This window comes from Leopardus geoffroyi, chromosome A3, assembly GCF_018350155.1.
Source record: "Leopardus geoffroyi isolate Oge1 chromosome A3, O.geoffroyi_Oge1_pat1.0, whole genome shotgun sequence".
In the NCBI taxonomy this organism is placed as follows: Eukaryota; Metazoa; Chordata; class Mammalia; order Carnivora; family Felidae; genus Leopardus; species Leopardus geoffroyi.
Genome location: NC_059336.1, coordinates 64,792,006 through 64,813,763, shown reverse-complemented (window position 1 = coordinate 64,813,763; position 21,758 = coordinate 64,792,006). Strand labels below are relative to the sequence as shown.

The 21,758-nt window shown below is 47.8% G+C and overlaps 1 protein-coding gene across 3 annotated transcripts in view; it reads right to left on the bottom strand.

Moving 5' to 3' along the window:
• Nucleotides 1–2,919: 2,919 nt before the first annotated feature.
• Nucleotides 2,920–21,758, bottom strand: part of SIX3 (SIX homeobox 3) — a 101,628-nt gene continuing 82,789 nt past the window's right edge. For 2 of the 3 annotated variants that reach the window (XM_045445913.1, XM_045445912.1), the window contains exon 4: nt 2,920–3,407. In XM_045445913.1, coding sequence (XP_045301869.1) covers nt 3,099–3,407 — 309 coding nt within the window. In that variant the 3' untranslated portion in view covers nt 2,920–3,098. Of the gene's footprint in view, nt 3,408–10,791; nt 10,937–21,758 lie in introns of those variants that run through there. The other variant, XM_045445915.1, reaches the window with a different exon arrangement.

The following is a 21,758-nucleotide window of genomic DNA, read 5'->3' as shown; positions in this document are numbered from 1 at the left end:
ACACACACAGAAGCACCTCTCGAGAAAAAAGAAAAAGATCAAAATATACACACTAATGGACATTTTTTTTTTAATTTTTTTTTCAATGTTTATTTATTTTTGGGACAGAGAGAGACAGAGCATGAACGGGGGAGGGGCAGAGAGAGAGGGAGACATAGAATCGGAAACAGGCTCCAGGCTCTGAGCCATCAGCCCAGAGCCCGACGCGGGGCTTGAACTCCCGGACCGCAAGATCGTGACCTGGCTGAAGTCGGACGCTTAACCGACTGCGCCACCCAGGCGCCCCTGGACATTTTTTTTTAATTGAGCATATTGTGGAGCTTTTCCCAGATGAGTACACATAGATCCACCTCATCTTGTAATAAGCACACCATGTTCCATTGTGTAGATTACTGGACCACCGTAGTTTATTTAATTAATTCCCTATTGATGGACAGTTAGGGGGCTCCAACGGTATGCTACTGGGAATCATGTAATGAATATATCTATTTCTTCCACAGTTGTGTGAGTATTTCCATAGGATAAATTCCTTATATGTGGAACTTCTGGTTGAAAGGGTAGGGACATTCTAAGTTTTATGGATAATGCCAAATTGCTGTCTAAAAACATGCCAGTTTACTCTTCTGTCCCCAGCCTGGAAGTTTCCATTGTCCCCACACCCTTGCCAAACGGGGGTTTAGCAGTATCTGTCGTCTTTCCTACTCTGATAGGAAAATGTAAAAACTGCCGTTGTTTTCATTTGCCTTATTCATAATTGGAGAGACTGAACATCTTTTCATAAGATTTGAACATTTGTAATTTACCTTCTATTCGGGGAATTTCTGTAAATATTCTTTTCCCATTTTTGTAATGAGTTGCTGGATGTTTTTCCCTACTCCCAGGAAGACAATATTTTAAGAGAGGTACACAGAGGTCTGTACTAGGAAACATTTTTTTTAATTTTTTTAAACATTTATTCATTTTTGAAAGACAGAGAGAGACGGAGCGTGAGCAGGGGAGGGGCAGAGAGAGAGGGAAACACAGAATCCGAAGCAGGCTCCAGGCTCCAAGCTGTCAGCACAGAGCCTGACACGGGGCTTGAACTCATGGACTGCGAGATCATGACCTGAGCTGAAGCCAGACGCTTAACTGACTGAGCCACCCAGGGGCCCCATGTGCTAGGAAACGTTTTTAAACCGTTTTGTGTATCCAGAGAGCCATACTACCTTCAACAGTGAGTACTTCGTGGATACTCATGGCAACAAGGAAGATAGCTCATGCAATAGAAACACACATAATATTGTCTAAAAGACTGAAGTTGGACATTAGAGATATCGGTGTTAGCAACAGAGATGTGCAAGTTTGGAAATGATGTATTACCTCGGATTCAAGGAAAGAGAAGTTTGACGTGGACACCAGCTGGTGACACAGAAGCAGATTGGAGGGTGACACAAAATCAGGACAGATTGCTGCCTGGAACCCCCTCCCTGAGAGTTATAGCAATTCCAAGCTTGGAGGAAGTGGTATTAACCATCAGAACACGGCTGCCATCGTGCATGCCCATGATGTGCCGTTGACTGTTGCTGCTAATGTGCTTGGGTTAGAAGTTTAAGAAACTGCATATTAGTTTATTCCTTCGTGTGAGTTCCGGTGTCTCAATCCTTTGTCGTCCTTATAAAGTCCCAAGTATCCTTTCATGTTTTATCAAGGGCTGAGAACTGAACTCGGGCAAAAATGCATGTGTGCGATGCAGGAATAGCAATGGCCAACAGTTTTTGTCACCACGCTGATGCCCAGAGTAGACAGGAAAGACACTCAGATGGTTCCAGAGCAGTGCCTGTTCCCATGCAAGTGTACCCCCCATTTTTACAAATGAGAAAAGGGGCCATTGTCTGACCCCCGTGGTACCCTGGACCACATACCCAATAAATACTTGTTAATTAAATTGAAATCTTGATGTGGTATACACCCCAAGGAATCAAGAAGCCATAAAAGTTTAAAACTAGACCTAACACTTGAATTGCTAAAGTCAAGGACACAGGTTCATTCTATTTTGTTCCTGGACATCATTTCTCCCTAGGAGACAGTTTTTCTTCTAACAATTTCCTTTTTTCTTTTAATTTTTTTAAACATTTATTTATTTATGAGAGGCAGAGAGAGACAGAGCATGAGTAGGGGAGTGGCAGAGAGGGAGGGAACACAGAATCCGAAGTGGGCTCCGGGATATGAGCTGTCAGCATAGAGCCCGATGCGGGGCTTGAACCCACAAACTGTGAGATCATGACCTGAGCCAAAGTCAGCTGCCTAACCGGCTGAGCCACCCAAGCGTCCCTCTTCTACCAATTTTCAATCGCTTCCTCACCCAACGCACCCTTATTCCCTCCCTTCTGGAGTTGAGACCAAAGAAAGGCGCTCCCTGCGGCTCTTTAGTTTGGCTGTGATTGACCAGCCGGTCCTTCCAAAGTGCTGGCTGGTTGGGGGACTCTCTCTGGCAGCTGATGAGTCCACATGCGCTGCCTGATTCTGCTGCTTTCTCCAAGCGAGTGGCCGAAAACATGCCTTTTCCAACAAGGAAAATATGTACGATTCGGTTCCCAAGTCATGTTTCATGTTTACAACGGTCTTCTCATCATCGTTAGTTGGATTAAATTTAGTGATTACAAAGATTTTTGTTTTTATCAATAATACCCTTGATCTTGAAAAACAAGAGCAATTTAAACAGAGCCAGATGCTCTAAACTCCACCACATGTTTGTTGTATTTTTTTTTTAATCGCATTGTATTTGAGGCTGTCATTTAAATCAATTAAAGATGAACGTTATTCCTATGGCCACGTTTCCCTGGCTTCTCACACTAAACCTTTCCTGTTTCTAGTTATTCAGTGGCAGAAGCCTCGAAGAAAAACGTTTAATTTTAATTATTATGTGGTCCCCCCAAACTCTTGTGAACGGGTAGGTTCCCCTACCAAAGCCCGTGAGAGGTAATCCCAGGGGGAAGTTACCCTGGCCCTGCCAAGTCATTGGATTTTAAGTCACTGCCCTGTTTATCTCCTTTCAGCAAACGTCCCCCCCCCCCCGCTTTAAAATGGATCATTTAGTTTCATTATTATCACTACGATTATCAACAACTCTTTCTGTCAATGTAATTCAACCAAGACTTACCGAGTGTCCCCTGACTTTCTGTAAACATTTCCTCCATCTGTAAATCGAAGCAGCTCCAGTGACTTTGGTCATGCGGCAGTGAATTCTGGGAGCTGGATGGGGGGGTGGGGGTGGGGGAAGGCATGCAACAATAAAGCAGCAGGCTGTGTGTATAATGTAAAGAGAAGGTGGCTTGGCACCAGGGGACGTGAATTGAATCCTGACCTTGGCATCCCTCGGTGACCCTTGGGCATGTGATCTGACCTCGTTTGAGTTTTCGTTTTCTCACCTGTGAAAAAAACACATACGTAAAAGACTTCTTGACAAAACACTCCTCCACACACGTGGGTGGATAGCAGTTGTGTACAGGGTCCTGCAACAGTGGGCCAGCACGGGGCCAGAGCTGTGTCCTGTTTGTGCAAGATGGGTCCTTCTCTGAGGAACGAGGGTCCCCCTGGGGGCCTCAGGTCTGGCCAATAAAGGGAGCCTGAGGAGCTCTGGCCAGAGCTGGGGGGAGCAAAGACATGTGAGAGTGCCCTTGTGGGTGGAGATGGGGATCTGGTGCTAAAGAAAGCCAGCAAGGGGCCTGCAGAGGTTTCCTGACCCTTGGGATGAGGATGAAGAAATAAATCTCTCCTCGGGATCCTCCTGGGAATGACGCAGGACCCTTGGCCCCTTTCCTCTCCAAGCCAGCCAGGTTTCTTTTATTTTCTGGGCTTATTTCCCTTTTGTCCTTCCTTAAGATTTACAGAATCCTTTTGAGAAGTTCCAGGTGTCACCACTAAGGGCAGTTCAGAGAAAGGGTTTGTGCCCCCACTGGGCTGGGTCGTTCAAACAGCAGCCCCTGCTCCAGGGCCCAACAAGGCAGGAAGAGTGGGGATCAGGTTGGGAGAGCCCAGGGATGACTCACGCAGACAGACCAGGGCCTCGTGCTCCCAACTGCTCCTCCCACCTGGAGAGGTGAATCCGTCTGGAGTTTTATTTTTGCTCATTTTTTAAAAATGTTTATTTCTTTACCTTGCAGTTCTATTTTATTACAAGAGGCAGACCTCTCTCACCCTCTTTCCCAGTCTCACTTCCCAGATACCCCAGTCCCCGACACCCAAGTCAGCTAACAGCCCCGGTTCCACGCTCGGCTGGGGCCAGACACTCTGAACTGTTTCCAGCGGTGGGGAAGGGTTGCCTGAGCCATCGGCACTCTTTCCCAGGCCACAGGATGACCCAGCGCACACACTGGTTGGCTAAAGTGAGACTGGAGCCTGTGGCCTGGAAAAACACTTCTCTGGCTTGTAGGCTCAAAGGTCGGTCTCACCTTTGATCTCTCAGATTGGGCTCCAATCGACAGAGTGAACCAGCCCCTTTGTGATGTAATCACTCCCCCCACCTTTTTTAAAATTTCTTTTAAAGTGTATTTACTTATTTTGAGAGAGAGAGACAGAGAGAGAGAGCACATGAAAGAGGGGCAGAGAGAGAGAGGGAGAGAGAGAATCCCAAGCAGGCTCTGTGCTGTCGGTGCAGAGCCTGACGCAGGGCTCGATCTTACGAACCGTGAGATCACGTCCTGAGCCGAAATCAAGAGTTGGAGGCTTAACCGACAGAGCCCCTAATCACTCCCCTTTGTGATGTAAAGGGCTGGATAAAAGTGAACTAAACACGGAGTCTGGGGCCGTGTTCCAGAAATCAATTTGCTGCTAGGGGTCAAGTGCCTTCCACTGAATGTCAAAAGGCCACTTAAAGATCAGCAGAAACCTCCTTGTCATCTGTGTTTGTTTTCTCTGTGCTGCGAGAAGCCTGGTCGGTAGGAACTCTCATGGTTGCAGGCAGCCGGCTTCCAACTCCTTAAGCCCGAATTGTAATAATCACAGCAGCTAACAGCCTTTGTTTTTCTCCAGAACATAATGTATGCCAGACACAAATGATCTCCTAAAATCCTCGCAATCAACCCATGCATTTGGTCTTCTTTTCATCGTTTTGATAAGGAAACTGAGATTTAGAGAAGGTGATCCGCCCAAAGTCACACGGGGGGGGGGGGGGGGGGTGGCGGCGAAGGCAAGATGCAGGGGAGGCCCTGGCCTCCTCGTCACTACCCACACTTCAACCGTGGCTGGTGTGAGTTACGTCTCCTGCGGTCACTGGTACCAGACACAAACAGTGGCTGGCTAAATAAAGAAGTAAACAAATAAATACAGGAGTAAGGAGAGGGCTTAGCCTTTACTGGAAGATCTCTAGAAGGCTCTCAGAATCCAGTGGAGAGCTGCACCCCCAGGCAGGGAGGAAGCAGGGCAGCTGGGGGCCTGAGCAGGGTCGGTGGCCCTTCTGTCCACAGCACTTGGTGCCAACTCTCATCTTCAGTGGTTCAAAGCTTCAAAACCTCTAGAAAAAGAAGTCAGAGATCCCCACTCGGTCAAGTGTACATCCTGGACCAATCAGCTTTTGCCCACAGGCCACGGGCAGGAGCAGACACAAGGATGCCAGGAAAGGGTAGGACAAGAAGTTCCTACAGAGAGAGGGTCATTGTGAGCCAAGAAAGTCAATGATGATATCAGAAAAGGTGACCGAGAGGGACCATGAAATCTTCCTACACATAGGGAGCCAGCAAACACAGAAATCTAACCTGACTGCTGGCGGGCGTTTGGGTCCCCGTGAGGTAGACCTGTCTGATCCCATCCAGCCTTACCGGGTAGGTTCCCTCTGCCCCCAGTCTCTCCATCACCTTTATAAGGCTACCTTGTCAGTGCCTTTGCTCAGTTTGTGCGCCCATGCCTAATGTATCCTCCCTCCACTACAGCAACCCAAACCTTCCTCATCCTTCAAGGGAGGTCCCCATCCTCCAAGAAGCCTTTCTTGGCCCTTCTGCTCCTTGCCCCCCCACCACTGTCCTGCCTCCTATAAACACCTATACCATCTAATCTGTACCTTACATCTTACTATTTAGCCCTGTTCTATATTATTTATTGTTCTTATCTACTTCTTGGTCTTCTCTCTGCCCATTTGAATAGACCCTTTGAGAGAAGAGACCTTATTTTCTCCATTTTTATATTGTCTCTGTATAGTCTAGTGTAGAACTGAACACCATAATAAAAATAACCACGAAAATAATAGCTCTTTTTTTATTTTTCTTTTAAATGTTTATTTATTTTTGAGAGAAAAAGGGAGGAGCATAGAAGGGCAGAGAGAATGGGAAAGAGAGGATCCAAAGCAGACCCTGTGCTGACCACAGAGAGCCCGACGCAGGGCTCAAACTCATGAACCATGAGATCACGACCTGAGCTGAAATCGGCACTTAACCAACTGAGCCACCCAGGTGCCCCAATAGTTCCCTTTATACAGCCTTTCAGAGGCTTTTTTTTTTTTTTTTTTTTTTTTGTATATTATTTCATTTGCTCATCCCAACAAGTCTGCAAATTAGGAAATGAAAATAATGTACTCTTGACTCAGCCACATGATGCCCGGGGCCTCAGCAGGAGGCTAAAATCATCTAGTGGCTGGTGCTGGCTGCCAGCTGAAATTCCACTGAGGCTGTCGGTTAGAACACCCCCCATGTGCCCTCTCCATGTGACCTGGGCTTCTTCATGACATGGCAGCCTCAGGGTAGTTAGACTTCTTACACGGTGGCCCAGGGCTCCAAATGTGAGTGTCCCAGAAGAACTAAGGAAATGGTGTGGACTTTTCTGATCTAGTCTCCAAGGTCATGCAAGGTCACTTTCTACTGCATTCTACTGGTCACAAGTGAGTCACTAAGATTGGCCCAGATTCAAGGCAAAGGCACATAGACCCTCGCTTCTCAATGACAGGAGTGTCAGAGAATTTGCCCAACATGTTTTAAAATTGCCTCAATTTCCCATTGGACAGATAGAAAAACTAAGGCCCAGGAAGGGTAATGAGCTTGCATAAGCCTATGCAGCTGACTGGAAAACAGCAGAGTCAAAGGCATCCCAGCTCCCTCAGCAAGTGTCATTCTCCTGTCTGCACCTGGCAGGTGATATATTAATGGAGAATCTAGGGCAGGTGGCAGCAAGGTCAAGAAGGAGGGGGAGGGGGGCACCCGGGTGGCTCAGTCAGTTGAGTGTCTGACTCTTGATTTCCACTCAGGTCATGATCTCACGGTTCATGAGATCGAGCCACGCATCAGGCTTTGCACAGACAGTGCAGAGCCTGCTTGGGATCCTCTCTCTCCCTCTCTGTCTGGTAAATAAACAAATTAAAAAAAAAAAAAAAAAAAGGAGGAGGGGGAGGGCCCAGTGGTCTTCTCTGCTCCAGTGGGCTCCTTGGATCCCTCTGACCATTTTGAACTCTAACCTGTGTGAGAGGTGCCCACTTTCTTGGTGCTGAGAAACAACTCTCTTAGATAACTAGGAAATAAATAAAATGAGAAGCTCACCGCCAAATGTGCATGCTGTATATTGAGGAACATAAAGAGAATAGATCTGTCTGTGGCCTATTTCAGGGTCTGGGGAGACAATCATGCAAAAGAGACTGGGGTTGAAGCCTGAGCTGGAGGCTGGAGGCAGGGGACTGGGCTGCAGCTGGAGGTTAAGTGCTGGGGGGCTGAGGTTGGGGAGTAAGACTCGGCACTGGAGGCTGGGACCCAGGAGTGGAGGTCTCTGACTGCTTCACTTTTCCAATATGGTCTGACACTCAACCCACGGTCTGCATGCTTATTCACACATCTGCTCAGCACTTGCCTGCAATCACTTAAGTTTTATTATTGGACTTGTCACCATATTAATGTAGCTGTACGCTTAAATTGATGGTAATTGTAAGTTTCCTGAAAAACCTTGGGTTTTTTGCAAGTATTAATTAACTGATTCACTTACATTAAAAACAATTATGTAACCGCAGACCTGCCTCCCTAGCTCTTCATGTCAAAGATGGGGGTTTCACGTAATGCATAAAATATGTCGATCAAAATTTCACAATTAAGGTCAATTTTCATTTGGAAAGTAAAGATAATTAACCGACTCGCACCTGTAATCTCCTGACATGTTTCAATTAAGAAAATAATTCTTTATAAACTTTGCAACCTGGACACTCAGAGAACATGTTAATACAGCTACTGATAAATATAATCATTAACAAAATAAATCAGGACCCCTGGCTGCAAATCTGAGGGGGCATCTGTTTTCATGGTAAGCCAATGACGCTAGAATTTGGGAATGCTTGTACAAAGGCCCAGCTGGGTCCTTAAGCAGCTGAGGAAAAAAAACACCGGTGGCATTCTCTGGCCTGCCCCCGCGGTGAAGCCCTTCCCACAGAAGCTGAACGTGTAAAGGTTTTTCACTCTTCCTCTGTTGCTTCCTAGCTGTGTGACTCTGGGCAAGAGACTTGATCTCTCTGAGTCTCTGTTGCCTCATTTATTACCTGAAAAGAAATGGTATCAATCTCATATTGCTGCTGGAATTGTACATGAACTGATATCTAGGCAACATGCTCAGTACTATGGCCAGTGGTAGAGCTCAGTAAAAAGGAGATGCTTTGGGTTCGTTGAGCCCAGGAGGGGAGGCGAGGAGAGGGAGGTGGGAATCTCTAGCTATAGAAACCTGGGCAAGCCTGTCTCCGCCCCTGCGGATGTGGATGTCCCATCTGTGGATGTCCTTCCGGGTGGCCCTCTGTGACCTCTCCCCCAGTGTGATAGGGTGAGATGCCAGCTCCCCAGCCCCATGCTCCCTCACACATGCTGGGAACTCACCTAAGGCCTCACACCCACCAAGGTAAAGGACGGAGGCTCTGAGAGTCAAGGGTCTCAATCCATTTACTAGCTCTGTCCAAGGTCGTGGCAAAAGGGCAAGTAAATCCCCCAGCCCACAGCTACCTTTGTGACAAGGCTCTGCTTTCATTCCTGTCTGAGAAACCTTCTCCAGAAATGCTAGAGATTCCCTGTTTTGCGGCTCCTAAGCCCCCCATGGGCAGTTGAACCCCCCAAACGATAGACCTGACTCCTTGAGACCCATCTGCACATCTGCAGAGTCGTCCAAAAACATTAACTTCTAGATGTGTGCAGGTGGCAAGATACAGGGAAGAGAACCTGCCCAGCTCAGGCCCACCCCCCACCAAATCTCCCCAAGTCTCTAAATGAACTTGGCCCAGCCCAGCCTCCCAGCCTTTGATTCTTCATCAGGAAATGGGGCTGATTAGAGGAACTCCAAGGTCCCTTGTGCTCCCCAGTTATATATACTTTTGTTTTCCTTTCTTACCTCCTTCAGAATCTATTTTATTGTTTTTTACAAAGTCGAAGACTCAACAGAGGTGTTTGACATTCTTTTTTCTAAAAAGAAGGCATTTGGCCCCTTGGACTGGGGCTTTGATATGTCTCCAGTAATGGGGTGGGCTTTTTCCCCTGACCCAGTCACCCCACATGACCGTGAATTTGTCTGGGAAATGATCTCTCATAGAGGTTCAGTGCCCAGTGAGGTCTCATGGGGTAGATGGGGATCCAGACAAGGAGCTTGGGGGCAGGGATCACCCCCCCCCCCCCCCCCCGCCGTGAGGTTGCCAGGCCAGCAGACTCGAAAGCAAGAGTTGGGAAGGGCCTTTCCCCACGGACCCTCAGTGAGTGGTGAGCAGCAGAGAGGAGGGAGGTGCTCTGCCACACCAGATTAATCCAGTTCAACATCTCTTTCTAGGACCCCTTTGCCTCTATACTCTCAGCAGAAGGCATCGCCATTAGGAGAAAGCAACTGTGTCGCAAAGAAAGCCCCCTCTGCACACTAGTCACACTATTCTCCCCCTCCTGGGAGTCTGTCCACTCGCTCTCCTGCCTGACACCGGCAGCTGCCGAACCCAGCAGGATGGCAGGAGTGGTAGGATTTAAGGTCAAAACTCCCGGAACCCACCCTGAACCCACCCTTACCATTGATTCTCAAGCGGTCCCCCAAAGGCAGCTGTTGCGTAAATCCCCTGGCTCCGAGGAGGCTGTGGGGCAGTGAAGAAGGCTGCAGGGAGAAGAGTTTCTGATTGAAAGCCATGAGCCCCGGATTCTTTTGTCCATCTATTCAACAAAAGCTAGTGAGAGTCGACCAAGTGCCAGGCACTTGTCTAGACACTGAGGTTATAGAGGTGAGCAAAACAAATACGAACCCCACCATCACGGAGCTTACATTCTAGTAGTAGTCTGGCAGAGGCCATAAAAGAAACAAGTAAATAAAGCAGAGAATATGAAGAAAAATAAAACAGAGAAGATCCCCAGGGATGGGAGGTGTGCCTTTCCTTTTTAAATTTTTTTTCACATTTATTAATTTTTGAGAGACAGAGCTCGAGCAGGGGAGGGACACAGAGAGAGAGAGAGAGAGAGAGAGAGAGAGACAGAATCTGAAGCAGTCTGCAGGCTCTGAGCCATCAGCACAGATCCCAACGTGGGGCTCGAACCGTGAGATCATGACCTCAGCCGAAGTTGGACTCTTAACCTACTGAGCCATCCAGGAGCCCCAGGAGTATGCCGTTTTTAATAAGTGATCCAGGACCATCTCTTTGAGAAAGTAACATTGGAGCAAAGACCTGACATAGGTGAACTTCAGTCTTTTTTTTTTTTTTTTTTTTTTTAATGTTTATTTATTTTTGACAAGGAGAGAGAGACAGAGCATGAGTGGTGGAGGGGCAGAGAGAGAGGGAGACACAGAATCCAAAACAGGCTCCAGGCTCTGAGCTGTCAGCACGGAGCCAGACGTGGGGCTTGAACTCACAGACCACAAGATCATGACCTGAGCTGAAGTCGGACGCTTAACCGACTGAGCCACCCAGGCGCCCCAGGTGAACTCCACTCTCGATTCTCACCAGTGGATCCGTGGGGAGGTGGGAAAATCACTTTCCTCCTGGGTTTTCCTGGAAAATAATCAAACAAACGGGCTAACCTTAAATCAGTAACTTGCAGACATTTTTCCCCCTGTAGCAGGCACCTTTAGGGAAACGAAGAATTTACCCAAAGCCCTATAGATTAGGATAAAAGACAATGAGGACAGATCACCCAGTTAAATATGAATTTCCAGGAAACAATGAATCTTTTTTTTTTTTTTTTTGTATATCCCAAATATTGGATGGGACATCTTCACACCAAAAAGTATTTATTATTTATCTGAAATTCAAATTTAACTGGGTATTTTGTCTTTTTGTTTGCTAAATCCTGCACCGTGGGAGCAGGGGAATCACTTCTCAGCGCTCTGGAGGTCCGCTGCCCAGCGGCCTCCCTGAGCCTCAGTTTCTCCGTGGGCAAAGGCTTGGAAGGTATCCCAGAGAGATAGTGATGGATCTTCAAGGGAAGAATGAGTGATCACCACATTCCAGAGCTCAGCCTGATGTAAATCCCAGGCTAGGAGCCCTCGGATCTGAAAAAGGTTTCACTGAAATACCCAATGAGAAAGCTTCCGGCCCAACGCCCGGTGGCAGCGGGTGCCCAGAAACTGTTTTGTTTGGGTCTTGTTTTCTGGAAAATCGCCTTGCCTTCTCCCGGGCCAGGCTTTCTGAAGGCCAACTTCCGGTCCATTTATCCCAGATGGCCCCTTAGCTCCACAGGGCCAGGAAAGGGTTGACAGAACATGTTACTGAGTCTGGGAAAGAACCCAGCAGAGTTTGGTGGTTTTCTCTCTTCCCGGAAGTTTGCTCATTCGTGGGCCGGTGGCTGAGCTAGGTTTGGCCCTTTCACCTTCATTTGTCTTGGAAGGACTGGCCTTGGACTATCCCACCCAGTGAGCACTAAATTGGAAAAAACGGTGACATTTTTTAATGAAATGCAAAAACCCCTCAAGGCTAGATAAAGAGCAGAAATGCGAACTGCAAAATATCCGATGGTTCCTGGCAGGTCCTGGAAACGGTCTCTTAATGGCATGAAGGAGAAGCAAGGCTTCTCCAGAGCCCGCAGCTTCAGAACATGCTGGAAGCAGCTGGGACTTCTCAGCTGGCAGCAAGCGCTTGTTTTGTCCCTGGGGTAAAATCAGTAGCCAAGGCGGTCTGCTCTCAATTACCTGCCCTGTGGCTTATCTGAGGTGGGATAACATCAGCATGAGGGAGAGGAGAATTGGGGACAGAGGGGAAGGGGTGACGGTGGCCCTGACCTAGCACATGACACCAGGACATGTGTACTGGCTCTGGCTTTCTCGAGCTGTGTGTCTTTGGGCAAGGAACCGGCCTTCTCTGGGCACTGGTTTCCTCAACTTAAAATGGAGACACTTGGATGAAATCACTTGTCGTTTCCTCTCACCTCCGAATGAAGAAATAGAACATGTTATGGGAGCCCATCACAGAGCTCGGGCCTCTCTCTCAAAAGGCAAAGAGATAAGAGTCCCAGGGCCGTTCTCAGTACAACTAGAGGTACTAAGTTACCTGTCACCAATCCTCCCACTTTCTGTAGCAACAAAATCCACGTGGCTAATCGGTATGTCCAATTCAGGGGACCCTACACGTCCCTTCACGACTGCATGTGTGAGTGCTTGTGCATGTGTGTAGGTGCGTGCATGTATGTGCCTGTGGGGTGTAAATGTCAGGCAAGCGTCCCACTATGCATTGTTTCTGCTCAAGAAAAGACTGCCAAATGGGTAGTTTATCCTGGAAACAGCCCGGAATATCTCACTAGTTCCCCAACTATGTGTTGTGTGGCCTTTTAATTTAGCCCTCATTCCAAATGCATGACACATCCTTTTGACACCTTAAAGAAATGTTTCTCAGATGGCAGGCAGGGCACAGCAGCTCCAGGCTGCAAAAGGAAAACACACAGCCCTGAAAATTAAAAGTGATTTAGGTCCTCTCCGGAAATGCCTTCCTTCAGGCTACTTGATGTGGTCATTTATTAAGTGACTTAATCAGGAACGTAACGCAATCTCAGAGCGATTAAGGCCCTTTCTGGGCACTCCTGGATCCTCCCAATTATGGGGGGGGGGGGGTCATGCATTCATAAAAGGACTATCAGAAGAGAATCGTTTCCTAGGGCTAAGGAATGGTTAGCTGCTCAGCTAGAAAAGCCCTGTGTTGCTGAGAAACATAGTTAAATCACTAACTCCGGGGAAACGTCCCTCTGATTGAATTTAAGCAGTTGTTAACATGGTTTCACTTGCCCCACACCTGCCTCGTCACTTGCGACGAGTTAAGGTTAGAGAACCACAGCCCATCAGAGTATAAGGAATTCTCGAAGCTCTCCTTGTCCACGCTTGCCATCACTCCGCCAAGGAAGCACAGAGAATGACAGTGCTTAAGGCCATGTACCTTGTCTTTGCAGATCTGGGACCAGCACCCAGTCTCCCTTCTTGCATGTCAAGTCACGTGGCTACACTAAAGGGGAAAGGGACTCTCAGAGACTCTGTTGGAACGGTGAGGGGACACCGTGGACTCTCCAAATAACCGGATGCGGCTCTGGAGATGAGGAGGGACAAATGGACTCAATATTCCAGAGGAAGCATCCTGAGCAAGTGTAAATGGCTAAATGAATGCTCAGGGGAGGAATATGTTCAAAAATAGTTACTGAGGGCCCACTATGTACCCAGAACTGTGCTAGAAACCAGGAAAACAGCAGAGAGCACAGCCTCAAGCCTAGTGAGGGAGCTTACACTGGAGGAGGTGAGGAGGTAGGCAGAGAGGATAAGGGAACAAGCAGATGGATGGATGGATGGATGGATGGATGGATAGATGGATGCATGGCTGCCACATTTAGAAAGCTAGGAGAGCAATAATGTAGGGGTAAGTTGGGGCCTGGAGTCCAGCCCCTCCCTGCAAGCCTGCAGCCCAACCAGAAACACCTCTCTGGCTCAAAACAACTTCAAGGGTCACCCAGTCCTCTATAATCAATACCCTATTTCCCATAGCCAGCGCTCCAATACTTGCCTTTCACCTCAGTCCTGGCTGATGTCATGACAGAGCCCCCTCACCACCACTGATGAAAACCCCTCCTGCTCCTGGCCTGGAGCAGACACCGCTTCCCAGAATGGCCTCCCCCCTGCCCTCTGCTTCTTGGCCAAATCCCTTCCCCTCTGTTTAGCACCTCTGCTCACTCCAGGCCTCTCCTCCTGCCCTACCTGTGCCACACGCCTGAGCTCTTCTGGGAGGTGTGCTACATCTGGTGAGCTGGCCTTGTCTTCCCCAGCCCCCGGCTAAATTGTCAGGTCACCAAGGGCAGCAGCTGTCTTCCCCCTCAGAGTCCCCACAGAGTGGAGCATGTGGCTGGCCACACAAGAGATGATCAATAAGAGGCTTTAGGAATAACACCCGCTCTGGACAAAGTAAATGGAAGGAGAGCCCAGGGCCCGTCCCTAGGAAAGTCTGAAACCTGGGCTTTCCTCCTAGAACCTGTTTCACGCAGCCCCCTTCCCTCCACCCCTGCGGTGCTTTCCTGGAGGCTTCTCCTCGAAATCAGAGTTGGGTTGAGGCCTACCATGCTGGGCAGGGTTAGGGGAGGGGCCTCTTGGGCTGTTTTACAACAAGAACTACTCTTCTGAGCTGGCCAGTGACTCAGCATCTTGGATCTCAAATGAAAAAAAGCTGTTTTCATCCTGGCACGCAGGAAGCACAGAGGGTCCAGCTGACTTTGCGAAGCCACCAGGCCAGGCCCAGCCCCCAGCCGTGTCAGATCCCGGCACCTGAGGCATGTACTGTTCTGCCAGACTCCTAACCAGTCAGGGATGGGGAAACAGCACCTCCTATTGATGGGCTCCGTCATCCCATTTCATAGATGGAAAAGTTGAGATCTACACATACCAAAACCTCCTAGGGCTCCCCAGGTTGTTCCTCTTTCCCCCTGATGCCTGGCTGGGGGTTCCTCTGACCAGGTGAAAGACGAAGAGTTAACTCTTATTCAAAACAGCTGCAACTCTGCACTGGAGGAAGAACCCCTAAATACGCAGCGATTTCATGGGGGTCCTTAACCAGTTTTCGTTGCCTTTGGCATCTGGTGAATCTGCCTAGGCACCCCTTCTCAGAATAATATTTTCTACTGCATAAAATAAGATATGATTGCAAAGAAAACAAATCATGTTGAAATAAAGTTACAAGAATAATTTTTTAAGTTTATAGAACGAGCACGCTCACACCTGAGCACAAGTGGGGGAGGGGCAGAGAGAGAGGGAGAGACAATCCCAAGCAGGCTGTGTGCTGTCAGTACAATACCGAACACAGGGCTCGATCTCACGAACCGTGAGATCACGACCTGAGCCAAGATCAAGAGTCCGAGGCTTCACCGACTGAGCCACCCAGGTGCCCCAAGTTATAAAAATAATTTTTTAAACGGATATAGTAACACATGCACTCTTGATTAACATGTTAAGTTGTAAGATCTAGCAGCAGGTCTGATTGGTACTGTAATTTCCAAGTAGTGGTTGAGCATAAGCATTTCAACGTGTCCGCCTCGACTCTAACGTGATATGAAAATACCTGTGTTTTCTGCTGGTGGGGAATGCCATAGATACTGCCCAACACTGCTATGGTTAAAGCCTACATTCTTTTTTTTTTTTTTTTTAACATTTCATTTATTTTCAAGAGACAGAGGGACACAGTGTGAGGGGGGAGGTGCAGAGAGAGAGGGAGACAGAATCCGAAGCAGGATTCAGGCTCTGAGCTGTCAGCACAGAGCCCCCGATGTGGGGCTCGAACCCACCAACACGGAGATCGTGACCTGAGCCGAAGTCTGACTCTTAACCGACTGAGCCACCCAGGCACCCCAAAGCCTACATGCTTAAAAAAGCAACTATAGGGGCGCCTGGGTGGCTCAGTTGGTTGAGTGGCCGACTTCGGCTCAGGTCATGATCCCGCAGTCCGTGAGTTCGAGCCCCGTGTCAGGCTCTGGGCTGACAGCTCAGAGCCTGGAGCCTGTTTCAGATTCTGTGTCTCCCTCTCTCTGACCCTCCCCGTTCATGCTCTGTCTCTCTCTGTCTCAAGAATAAATAAACGTTAAAAAAAAAAAAAAGTTTAAAAAAAAAAAAGGAACTATATTCCAGTTAGGGGTTGGTGACGATAAAGATGAAATTTTTTTCCCATACAAGTTCACGGATAATTTGACTGCTGTCCACTGGACTCCTTAAGCAGCACTGTCACTGAGTGACTGACTACTTAAAGGTGGCCTCATAGGCAAAAGCCTGACGTCCTCCTATCCCAGACTTAGGACCGAGCTCACTTGGAGACACTGAAGAAAGCATGTGCTGAATTGAATCAAGTACTTCTCGGCTCCCACCATGGGCGAGGCATGGATAACACACTATGCCCGCGTCCCTGTCCAGCTCACTCCTGAAAGTTCGGGGCTTTTCATAGAGGGGCTTTATTTTCATGAATATATATTTGGAAGCAGAGGGAGGTGTTAGATAACAGACCCTGCGCCTGCTAACGGGAGACCTGTGCAGTGGCAGGAAACGTTCAAGAACAGTTCATCCTTATGAAAATATCCTCCCTCTGACACCAGCCAGCCCGGGAGACGCGGGAGGGGGCAGTCGGAAATGAATCTCCATTTGAGAATGAGCCAATTATTTCAGTGAGGCGGTTTCACTCCTGCCCCCGCCATGGCTGAAATAAAACACCGGTGAGGTGTTGTTGCACGGGCTTGTCCTCGCATCCCAGCTCAGGTTGCCCCCCAGGGCCGGTCCGGAGGGGGCGGAGGGTCCCGGCTTGGGAGCAGCGCTCGGTCGCACAGGCGCCTATTAGCCCGCCTGGCACCTGGGCAGTCTTCAGGACCCCCTGCCCCACTTTGCCCCTGCCAAATCATGCCCGATGTACTCAACATTAACTGAACAGTCATATTGCTCAGAGGAGCAAGACAGGATAGTGGTTACAGGCTCAGACTTTGCCAGCCGACCTCAATTCAACTCCTTCCTCTGCCACTTTAGTCATTCAACCTCTGTGCATCACAGAGTACCCACTTTACCATCTATAAGATGGGCCTAATGATAGTATCCACACTGGGGAGTTGTCAGGGAAATCAGTGAGATCCTGATTCTAAAGCCCCTTGCTCAGTGTTAGCACATAGTAAACATGCAATGAAGGACAGCTGTTATTTACAAATGAACAAAAACCTGTTTTTGAGCTCCTGCTGGAGCAAGGCACCTGTGGGATTCTGGGCCATTTCCATGTTCAAGGATGGGCAAGGGTTGGAAGGGAGAAATTACTCAACTGGTTAATTTTTTAAAGTGTATTTGCTTATTTTGAGAGAGAGAGTGGGAGAGCGGCAGAGGGAGAGAGACAGAATTCCAAGCGGACTCTGCACCGTCAGCACAGAGCCCTACGTGGGGTTTGAACTCAAGAACCGCGAGAAAGCCTCAGTCCATGACCCCAGAAGGGTGCTAGAAACTCCAGGGAAGCACCAGGCCTCCACGTTTGGCCGTGCCCCAGCTGCCTTCCAGCTGCCCACACCACAGACCCAGGGGTGGGGGGTGCAGGGCTGGGGGCTGGCGTTTGTGAGTTCCTGCAGTAGAATGCCACTTTTTGTGTGCATGTACAGATGAGCATTTTATTGGGAAGAGGACTTTCCTCACCATTTCCAATGGGATCTCAGAGCCCTGTAGGTAGGAATCACTGCTCTTCAGATTAGCAGGGTTTTCAGACTACTCTGCAAATACCAGTCCCTTGTCTGCAATAAGACTGCATTTGCCACCCGTGGCTGTCACCAGAGGGGGCCAGAATCAATGGGCATTGGTGGATTCTGAATATTCCTACATATTTTGGCTTTTCCCAGAAATCTCACTGTCTCACCTGGGGGAGCTGGAGGGAGAGATGCTGAACACAAAGCCTCGGAGGCCTTCCCAAGCACAGCTAAGGCAGGTAAGGAAGGCTCAGCCAGACTTCATTCTGTCTCGCTGATGTCTTGCCCTCTATCCTAATTCTCCCTGTTGTACAAACCCCACGTCAAGACCACCTTTTCAAAGGAGGCTTCCTTGCCCCCCAGACACACAATATTTCCTCCCTCTCAACCTATGTGCCCCGTTTTGTTTTGTTTTCTATAGCTTCACACAGCTTGGTTCTGTTGCCCAACTAGCCCATTAACTCCTAGATGACAGAATGGTGTCCTCCTCTCTTCTTCCCCCAACAGAGCCTGGCACAGAGTCAGACATAGGGTAGAAGTGCCTTAAATACACCTTAGACTGATACTTTGGGAAAATAAGTGTATTTGTTTCATTGACCAGAATGGGATGAGATCGAATTGAGTTGAATTGCTGGTGGGCATCGTCAGTATTGTCAATGTCTCAGATTAAATACGAGCTGGAAAAAAAATCTAGTAGAAACTACAGATTCCTTAAGAACGGCCCTATCCCCAGCCACATCCCAAATAGCCACAAAGTCTGTAACACGTTGAGCATCCGAATTTTCCCAATGAGGAGCACACCTGTTATTCAGAAGGAGAAAAGCTCAGTAATTGAATGTATTTACATTTTCTTAGTTTTAGCTTCTACGCCTTACCAGATGAGTCTCCTTCCCCCAAACCCCCAAAGTTATGACTAAACTTGTGGGGAGAACGGGCTTGGCATGACCCAGAGGTATATTCACCAACCCATTGAGGGTGAAATGGCCCCCATGACTTCAGGAGTAATTTTCTCATGTGAGTACGAATGTGTGTATTCATCATTCCCTATGAATATAAGTACACAGGTCTTTGTGTGTATCCTCATGTGTATGTGTGGGGACAGGTATTTGCCTATATATACATTTATTTATATGTGTGTGTGTATACATTCCTGTTTGTTTCCATGTGTGTGTGTGTGTGTGTGTGTGTGCGTGTGTCTCCACATACCCTTGGAACAAGACCCTAAATTAAAGTCTTTCTAAGACTCCAAAATGGATCACTCAATAATCTTGTGGGCTTAATTTAAGACTTCCCCATGAGGAAATCTCATTTTATGAAATGCTCATGGATTTCACGGTCTGAATCTGTTCTTCATCTGTGCTAGTCTCTTCATGGTGCCTTTTCCCCGGGTCTGCCCTCGTCCCGGCTCTGGCTCCAGCCCTCCTCCTCTTTGCGACAGTCTCAGCTTAAGACAAGGAACCCTTACCCACCCGTATCACACCTTGCATCCATGTTAGACTATTTTTGTTCACTCTTCAGTGCTAACTTATTGCTGAAAACGATATATTTTTATTGTATGCCCTATGTAGTGAGTGCACGTCCTTTGAGGAGGAATGTGTTTGCTGGTAGTGCAATCTGCTGAGAATCAAGTGTCCTCATAGGTCTCTGTAAGTATTTATTAAATGCCAGAAGTATGAGGGAAGAGGAGGCTTGAGTCTCACAGCCATAGGTGGAGACGATTGTGTTCATAGCTCATCGCAGACCCACTCAGAGAAGAACCTGAACTTCCAGGGTCAATGCTGGGTCAATGTGCCCGGTATGGCTGGGAATATATACTCAACAGTATGTGATTTCTTGCCCTATGTGCCTCCCTGGATGTGTACATATGTCTGTGTGTGGGGCGGGGGGTATGTGTGTGATGGGCAACACCCCATGATGTCTGGGTTTTCAAATACTCCCAGGGTCTGGATATTGACTTTGGCCAACATGGATGAAATGTGGAGCAAATTCAGCTTATGGACTCTAAAATAGTGAGTCCTATGTGATCAGAAGCTCAGAAGAGCACTTTCAAAAACCCAGATCATGCCGGCTCTCGTGGGGGATCCAGCATTTATTTCCAGCCACCTGCTGGGACAGGGTGAAGGGTCTTTGGGATGCTGTACATGATAGGCTAGATATTAAAAAGGGAGGGGTGTGGCAGAAGTGGAGGAGAGGATGACTCAGAAAGATTCGTTTGCAACTATAGCCCTTACGTCCATTTTGCAAGCTCCTCTTAGGCAGCATTAATTCTGGCTGAACAAACTGGTAACAACACTGAGAGTTTACCAAATGGTTCATGGATAGAGTTACATTCAGCCTTCACAATAACCTCATGAGGCAGCTGTTCATATGAACCCATTTGCAGAAGAAGAATGAAATATTGTCCTAATTTAGGCAGTCCCAAGGAAGCCTTGAGCCACCATGGCATGGACCAGGGAAAAGAATGCAGCTCCCTTAAGGGTGGGGAATTGTCCCAGCTGGGTTGTGGCCCATGGTGGACAGCATGTAGGCAATGTCTGCGGTACAGTGGGGACTGGGGCACTTAGGGTGGATTCCCCACGAGCATGTGAGCCGAGGAGCTCTAGTCTAGGGGGTGGCAGGAATTGGGGAAAGTACTATCCAAAGCCAGATAGAGGGCAGCTCAGAGTTCCAGAGGCTAAGATCTATCAGAGTTACTCCAGCCAGTGGCTGTGGATGTGGGCACAGTGTCTGCCTGCCCCCCTTAGGGTGAGAACGCAGATATTAAGGGCCAAGGCAGGGAGGCTGGGGTTTAAGACAGGTATTCAGATCCAAGAGAAAATTGGATTGCTAAGAGGAAAGCCAAATGATCAATTATCAATTGCTGTGTAGCAGTCACTCCAAAACTTAGTGGCTTAAAACAACAGCAATCATTTATTTTACTCATGAATCTGCAACTGGGACAGGGCTTGGCAGGGATGGCTCATCTCTGCTCCTTGTGTATCATCTGGGACAATTTGACTAGAGTTGGAAGATCCACTTTCAAGATGCCATACTGGCATGTTGGCAAATGAGTGCTGGTTGCTGCTTGGAGCTTAGCCAGATCTGGGGCAGGGCAGTGGAGGAGGACTCAGCTCTTTTCCACAGGGGCCTCTCAACAGGGCTTCCTTACAGCTTGGTGGCTTGTTCCAAGAGCTAGTGTCCCAAGAGAATAGGGCAAAAGCTGTATTGCCTTTCCCGACCTAGCCTCAGAAGTCATATGATGTCATTTCTGCCATTATTACAAGCCTATTACAGATTTAAGGGGAAGAAACATAGACCACCACCCTCTTCATACACATACACACACACACACACACACACACACACACCTCAACAAGAAGACTATCAAAGAACAGTTAAAGAAGGGTACATGGGATTGAGATATTGTTGTCGCATTCTTTAGAAAATCAAATCTGCCACACAAAGGTAAATTACTCATACTACTGCCATCATCCCTTTTCAACAAATATTTTTTTGAGAACTTACCATCTGCTAACCGAACCAGAGGACCCAGTCCCTGCTTTCAAGGAGCTCACAGACTGATAGGTAAGATATAAAGGGGTTATCAAGAAAGCAGGGATAGAAGGAACATACTTCAACATCACAAAGGCCATATATGAAAGACCCACAGCTAATATCATCCTCAATGAGGAAAAACTGAGTTTTTCTCCTAAGGTCAGGAACACTACAGGGATATCCACTCTCACTTCTGTTGTTCAACATAGTACCAGGAGTCCTAGTCTCAGCAATCAGACAACAAAAAGAAATAAAATCCATACAAATTGGCAAGGAAAAAGTCAAACTTTTACTGTTCGCTGATGACACGATACTCTACATGGAAAACCAAAAAAAAAAACTCCACCAAAAAATTGCTAGAACTGAAACATGAATTCAGCAGAGTCGCAAGATATAAAATCAACATGCAGAAATCTGTTGCATTTCAATACACCAATAATGAAGCAACAGAAAAAGAAATCAAGGAATCGATACCATTTATAATTGCACCAAAAACCATGAGATACCCAGGAATAAACCTAACCAAAAAGGTAAAAGATCTCTATGTCGAAAACTATAGATCACTAATGAAAGAAATTGAAGAAGACACAAAGAAATGGAAGAATATTCCATGCTTATGGATTGGAA